Source organism: Daucus carota, chromosome 2 (genome assembly GCF_001625215.2).
Source record: "Daucus carota subsp. sativus chromosome 2, DH1 v3.0, whole genome shotgun sequence".
Lineage (NCBI taxonomy): Eukaryota > Viridiplantae > Streptophyta > Magnoliopsida > Apiales > Apiaceae > Daucus > Daucus carota.
Window position 1 is genome coordinate 33,617,397 of NC_030382.2, and position 8,142 is coordinate 33,625,538.

Consider the following 8,142-nt stretch of genomic DNA (forward strand, 5'->3'; position numbering starts at 1 on the left):
AATCACACTTACTTTTTGTAATTCCGCAACATTTGACTAGGGATATTTATTACATTGTTATGACCTAGATTTGATAGCCAGTCTCAATTGGATATATATTACACTGTTATGCTTTTATTTTGCTTCCGTTCATGTTCACTATATCACTAATCTCATGAAGTAAATATGCTGTAATCCAACACTCTATCTCTTTTCTTACAAGAACTTCTTTCTCTTAAATATCAGAGGTTGCATCATTGAAAAGGATTTTTGACGAGGCAAGCACATCACCGAATAGAAGCGAACCTCGTTACAATGGACTCCGCTTTATTAAATGATGAGAGCGCTCAACAATATTTGGACAGAAGACTACAAGAAAACGATGTAAAAGGGGCCATCGAATTTGCTATTAAGGAGCAAAATAGGTTTCCAAAGCTCAACAGACTTATAAGGTTTCTAGGTAACATTACTGTGCAAGTCTCCCCTGCAGATGTAGAAGTGGACTGGTATAGTGTCCTTGGCGTTGATAGTTCAGCAGATATCAAGACAATGAAGCAGCAGTACATGCAACTTGCTAAAGATAACCAGCTCCGCTCTAAGGAAGTGCATAAGCTTCTTAATAAAGCATGGGATACCTTGTCAAACAAATTCTCCAGAAGAGATTACGATATCAGGAGAAAATCAAGACAAGTCCAACCAGATGCCTTTGTTGTGAAACAGGCAAGCTCATCTACGCAGCTACTTCAGCCGGCACCAGTTCTCCATGATTCTTCTGGAAATAAACAAAGTAGTCCAAGGCCAGTTGATTCAGCCCAAGCAGTTCAGATGGCACCTGATCTATACAATGTCTCTGAAAATGATGGAAGACACTTGACATCAATTCCTACAGTTACTAATTCCACACAACCGATACCTCATGTGTACAATTTATCAGGAAACAAAGAACCTGGCCCGAGATCAGTTAGCACAGATACACCGTTAATTCAGCCAGCTTTAGGTATGCACAGTATATCAGGAAACAACAGAAGTGGCTTAACCGTGATTCCCTCTGATCCACACTTGATTCTGCCCCAGCAAGGTCAGTCCAATATACCGGGAAATGGAGGAAGCGCCCCAAATTTAGTTCCCTCTGCTACACAATCAATTCATCAAAGGCCTGGCATGTACAATGTCTCTGGAAATGTAGGAATTGGCCCCAGGTTGGTTTTCTCAGCTGAAGAATCAATTCAGCCGGGGTCTGGTATGGACAATGCTGCAGGAAATAGCAGAAGTGGTCCAGGGTCAATTTCCTCAGCTCAACCATCAATTCTTGCTGCTCCTAGATTGTACAATGTGTGGAAAAAGATTAAGAGTAACCTAAGTTCAGCTTCCCCATCTTCAAGATCATTTGATCCACCACCTGGTCTGTCTAGTGGCTCAGGAAATAACCCTAGTGGCTTAACGGAAGTTTCAAATGCACAGTTGTTTCATTCGGCACATGTGAATTTGAAGAGACGATACGAAGGGGAGGATCTAACAAGTTCAACTAGCGTGAAGGTTCCTCGCACACAGTTCAAGGAATCAGGCATTTGTTTGCCTCCTGTTGCTGGTCCCATAAGTACACACATAAAACATGAAAAAGGGTTGAGCTTAGTTGAAGACACTGGTGATAGCAGCAAAAATGTGTCAGCGAATAACATGCCTGCTGAAAGTAATGGTCAGAAAGGTGTAGAGAATGAGAAAGTGATTCCTGGAGTTCAAAGGGAAACAGAAAAGGTGGGTGGATCTGGGAGTAAAAAGGGAAATAGCAAGAAGAAGTTAGCGGATGTGGAAAGAAACATTTTAATGGAGATGGCTAGGAATGTGATTATTAACAAGCTCAAGGAATGTAATGCATCAGCTAGCGATAACAATGAACACAAAACTGCAGATGTTATAGAAGAAGCAGCTACAGAAGGTCCTAACGACGATGTACTGAAGACTATGGAGGTTCCAGATTCAGATTTTCATGACTTTGACAATGACAGAACCAAAGAATCATTTGCTGAGAATCAAGTCTGGGCAGTTTACGACGAAGATGATGGAATGCCCCGACTATATGCTCTGATCCGGAAAGCATCAAGGAGGTCATCTAAGCTGCAAGTCAGTTGGCTCAACTCTGCAGGCAACATGGAGGCGGAATTATTAAAGTGGATCGATTCTGGATTTCACCAAACCTGCGGCGACTTCTGTATTCAGAAGAAACAGATCAGTATTAATTTAAACTCATTCTCTCACAGAGTCACAGGATGGACGAAAAAAGCAAATTTATTTCAGATCTTCCCAAAGAAAGGCGACGTGTGGGCGCTCTACAAGAACTGGTCTCCTGAATGGAATAAGCATACAACAGAGGAAGAAAAGCACAAATATGAGATGGTGGAAGTACTTTCAGATTACGACGAAAGTAAAGGTGTAACAATTGTTCCTCTGGTGAAAGTTGCTGGATTGAAGGCTGTGTTTTGCAAGAATTCGGATGAGAAAGAAGTGAGGATGGTACCCAAAGAAGAGATATTTCGATTTTCTCATCAGGTAAGTTCTTACCTTCTTACGGACCAAGAAGCTACAAATCTTCCAAACGGTTCCAAGGAGCTCGATCCTGCAGCTTTGCCATTAGAGCTTCTACAAGTTATACATTAACTAGGTGAAGATGTTTCCTAGTGTGTGGGATCCTAATTCTTGCTGGTCATCGTAGAATAGTCCAGTTGTACTCTTCGAGAATGCAGGTAACAACAAGAGGAAGGAGTCGTGTTAATTCAGATAAAGCTTCATTGTAGCGTTTTATGTTATTCGGTTTAGGCCAGTGTGTGGGAGTCCATAGATTAAGCGGTGCTGCTAGGCAGTTGTTTATCAGTTTCTGTCGTCGAATATCTGGTTCTCAGAATTTGACTTTACAAACTATTTGCATTTGAAATTTTTATTAAGTGTTAAACGTTCAATCTAAAAGCTATTGACATGTTTCGTTTTATATGTGATCGGTTACTGTAATGAGTTAGTGAAGGGAAACAGCACTTAAGGCTGTAATGAGTTATTGAGTTGGTGTCCCTTAAATTATATTGCATGAGCCCGGGTAGTTTGCTACTTGCTGAGAAATTGTAGTGATCTTAGAAACTGCTTCAATTTCTGCTAGTCTGTTACTCTAATGTTTGACTGTGAATGATTCAAGCCTCTCGGCTCACTTCTGGTCCGAAGAGTCTGAACCCGCTCCGATTCCCAGACAATTTTTATTTTACTCTCACTTCTCCGTTGTGAACAACAAAACAAGGTATATTAGTGACAAACGGGAGGCGGAGGGGGGTCCATGATCCCCCTAAGATTTTATCTCGTATGTGCATTGTCTTTGCACTTCTGTTGGTAGATAGCATGCCCATGTTCACTCCTCTGGATCTGGCTTCAAATCCTATATGTATTATTTCTTACGCTTCTTCTTAATACTATATTCTTGAGTTTTCATATTTATATTTTTAACATGCATTTTAAAATTATAAACACTTTATTTTAACTATATTTGATTCTCTTTAAAGCTTAATTTTCACTCAAATTTTCTCTTTAAACAAGAGTAAACTGCACTTTGTATAATCATACTTTACTCAAGACACCACTTGTAATACTACAGTTCAAAATTGAGCACTTGCAATATCAATTTCTGTATTTCATTACACTTTGTTGTATTCCGTTAATTTGAATTAACTCCGTTAATAATTTAAGGAGTAAAGTGCATTTTGTATACTCGCACTTTACTCAAAAACAGCACTTGCAATACTCTAGTTGAAAATTTACAATAAAGTGCGAGTACACAAAATGAACTTTAAGTAAAGTGCGAGCACACAAAATGTATTTTACTCTCTAAATTATCAACGGAGTTAACCCAAATTAACAGAATGCAACAAAATATAATGAAATACAAAAATTAATATTGCAAGTGCTTGATTTTGAATTACAGTATTGCAAGTGTTGTCTTGAATAAAGTGCGAGTACACAAAGTGCACTTTACTCTTTAAACAATAAGTCGAGTCGCTGAATCTTGTATAAGTATATATTGTTCTTGAAGTGAAATTTAGCCCACCCACTCTGTGTTGAGATGCCGTGAATTCGCTTCTGGTATAAAACAGCTCACAAATGATTTTACGTTGTTGTCTTCTTTTTTTATTTCTGTCAATCTTAATATATTTTGATATATACAGTACTTAATATAAAGGAATGTCTTTTTTATTTCTGTCAATCTTAATATATTTTGATATTATATTATATATTTATATATAATAAGCGTAAGGGAGATAATTTGGTCGCATGATTGCATGGTCCAAAAACTTATCATTCGTTGGATCGTATATTGAAAAAAAATAAGCACCGTTAGATTAGAACAAAATTTACTTCTATTCTATAAGACAACTAATATCTGCTTTCATGTTTATAATTCTTTTTCTGAATTCAAAACAAATTATGTCTTTAACATGTTTATGATTTTTTTTAATCCAAAATAAAAAATTTCTACCAGTTTTAATTGTAGAATCATATAAATCGCACCGTCACAAAATTATTTTTATCCAATATATTTTAGAATTAATAAGCAGGATTTTTTTATCCAAAATAAATATTTCCTACCAGTTTTAATTGTAGAATCATATAAATCGCACCGTCACAAAATTATTTTTATCTAATATATTTTTAAATTAATAATCCAAATTTAAATCACATTATAATAATTCTAATATAAAATACATTTATGAATATAATCTAATGGAAGTTCACGTCACATATTTTACTCAAAATATATTAAAATTTGATAGAAAGAATTTAATACTCTGGCATGATACATACGAGAAAAGAAATGACTTGATGACAATCGTTTATTTGAAGTCATTAATGGCTGTGATGGTGTGATTCATACTGCATCGCCACTGTCGGATGATCCAACATGTGTGACATTTTTTTTAACGGAAACAAGTCTGAAAAGTAGAACCCATATATTTTTACAATAGTCCTGACTTACAAACAAATCATAATTTCAAATTTTATTTAATTGAAAATTTTAATTTATTATTTATAAATTAAATTCTTTCACACCATTTACAATATATTTAAAAAGTTTATAAATAATTAAAAAGCTCCCGTGCCTTGCACGGGCTATAAGCTAGTATCAATCAATCATCAATATATATAAAGAAGGATGCGGGCGTATCCAGAATTGTTCGATTCACTTTTCTAATTTTTCTTAAATTTTGGATAAAAATTAAAATTATAATTCAAAAAATCAGGTTCAAGAATTCTGAAAATAATACAATTCTTTTTTTATTAAAATTTAAAAATGATGCAATTTTTTTTTATTTAGTATTTTTTATTGAGTATGACAACTCGGCTAGTTTTTTTTTGAGCAAAGGAAAATTTCATTAAACCAACACAATATCCGACATGATCGTCTCCAACAGAAAAGATGGAGGAGACATAAAATCCAAGAAGCAGTTTAGCTCACAAGGGATTTTGGCAATCTTATGTGCCACCCTGTTAGCTTGCTTTCTAACAAAATCTACCAACACCCCGCCCCTACTACTGATCATATGCTTACATTGATGTACCAGATTACCAAACTCAAGCAGGTTTGAGTTGCTCCCTTTTATGGCGTTGACACATAACTGAGAATCGCTCTCGATAGTCACTGTTGACACTGGGAGGTGATTGAGCCATGAAAGAGCCTCTACGATACCGACCATTTCTGCTTCCACTACCTGCATACTGCCTGCAAATCTCATAACTCTCCCTGCTAAGAAGTGACCATTATAATCTCTGAGAGCCATGCCTATTGCAAAAAAATCTTGGCCTTCCTTTACTGCAGCATCAACATTGATTTTGAAGGAACCCAGATCCGGAGGCTTCCATGCATGATTCTGCTGATGAGTAGAAGAGTTGCTGCTCGATGATGTTTGATGATGCTTATTCGCTACTACCCAGTCTTGTACCTGGTTCCTACTCCATGACATAACAGCAGCTGGTGTCATGACCTTTTCTTCAAAGATCTTTTTATTTCTCGCGAACCAGACTCCCCACATGACTGTTGCAATCTTTGACAGCACCTCGTCTGAATCAGTACTCAATCTCTCAAGAAGCCAGTCTGCTGCGTTTTCAACTGACCACATGTTATAACTCAAGCCCACAATCTGCCAACATTCTTTAGCAAATCCACAGTCAAAAAACAGATGCAGTACATGTTCAACATCCCCAGGACACATCGGACAACAGATAGGAACGGTTATGCCCTTTCCACGGATTAAGTACCTAACTGGAATGTTGTTTCTACAGAACCTCCACAAAAAGACTCTCATTTTATGAGGGATTTGCAAGGACCACAGCTTGCTCCAACCTCTGGACTGGCGAATCTCAGCCACCACAATGTGATTCTTTTGCCACTGATAGTACCCCGATTTCACCGTGTATTGCCCATTATGTGAATGGGTCCAGGCAAGCCTGTCTGTAATACATGTTGCTGGTATACGGGTGTTAATAATGGCATTAGCATCTTCACTGTTAAACTGTGATCTCACTTTCTCCTCATTCCACTGCTTTGTGTTACTCTGAAAAAAATCACTAACTTTTGAGTTGCTTTCTACATCTGTATACTCCTGGTTAACTCGAAGATCAGCCTTGCCTCTTAACCATCTATCTGATAATATGTTAATCGATTGGCCATCTCCCAGAACCCATCTCATTCCATCCTTCATGTTCTCTTTGGCTTCCCAAAGTCCAGACCACGTATAACTCGATCCCCCCATGCGACCAGCTTGAAGAAAGTGACAGTTGGGAAAGTAGCGGGCCTTTAGAAGTCTGGCTAACAGAGAATCAGGCTTTTTGATAATATTCCAGCATTGTTTCCCTAGAAGTGCCAAGTTGAAACCGTGTAAATCTCTAAACCCAAGACCCCCATCCCTTTTAGACATACTCATTTTGTTCCAAGCACACCAGTTGATTCCTTTGCCAGATGATGAGTTAGACTTCCACCAGAACGCATTCATTACTCTTTCAATTTCTTGGCAAAGAGTCTTCGGGATCATAAAGCAGGACATTGTATACGTAGGAATCATCTGGGCCACATTCCTGATCATGACTGCCTTCCCCGCTCGAGATAATAGCTTAGAACTCCAGCTTTGGATTTTTTGAAAAACTCTGTCCTTCAGATATCTAAACACCGTCTTCTTGGATCTGCCTATCAGCGATGGTAAACCGAGATACTTGCTATTTCCAATATCATTGGTGACACCCAATGTTTGTTTGATCTCAGCTTGTTTATCCCTACGGACATTTGCACTGAAGAAAATGGCTGATTTCTGGAAATTAACAGCTTGACCCGAAAATCTTGCATACGAGCTCAGAATATTTTGAATTGCCTCTGTTTCTAGAAATGTGGCTTTAAAGAAGAGGAAGCTATCGTCTGCAAAAAGAAGATGGGTGATTGCCGGGGCAGAGCGAGAGATGCAGCACCCAGTTATTTGACCATTTCCTGCAGCAGCCTTGAGAGATAAGGAAAGACCTTCCACACAAAGTAAAAACAGATATGGGGAAAGCGGATCTCCTTGACGGAGACCTCGTTTAGGGATAATTGGACCTATTTCCGATCCTTGAAACGATATATTATATGAAACTGTCGTTACACACAGCATCACCCAACTTATCCACTTAGCAGAGAACCCCATTCTTGCCATACTGTTGCGGAAGTATGCCCAACTGACTCGATCGTAAGCCTTGCTTATATCAAGTTTAAGAGCAACTTCACCATTTTCACCACTATTTTTTCTCTTCATATAATGTAGGACCTCAAAAGCAACCAGAACATTTTCTGTGATATTACGGCCCGGTACAAAAGCCGATTGTACTTCCGAGATTAAGACAGGTAGGATGTTTTTCAATCTGTTAGACAAAACCTTTGCCACTATCTTATAGAGGACATTGCACAAAGCAATGGGGCGAAGGTCCTTTACCTCTTCTACACTATCCTTCTTTGGAATTAAAACAATAGTTGTGTCATTAACTGATGAAGAAAACTTACAATCCTGGAGCCAAGACTGACAACATTGAAAAATCTCTTGTCCTATCAACTTCCAAAAATTCTGGAAGAAGGCGGGATTCAATCCATCTGGACCGCTAGCCTTGTCTGGA

The 8,142-nt window shown here is 38.0% G+C and overlaps 1 protein-coding gene across 1 annotated transcript; it reads left to right on the forward strand.

Annotated features, from left to right (window-relative positions):
• The first annotated feature begins 294 nt into the window (after window positions 1-294).
• Window positions 295-2,634, forward strand: LOC108207404 (uncharacterized). Its single transcript, XM_017377854.2, has one exon. The coding sequence runs from the start codon at window positions 295-297 to the stop codon at window positions 2,632-2,634; it is 2,340 nt and encodes a 779-aa protein (XP_017233343.1).
• The last annotated feature ends 5,508 nt before the right edge of the window (window positions 2,635-8,142 follow it).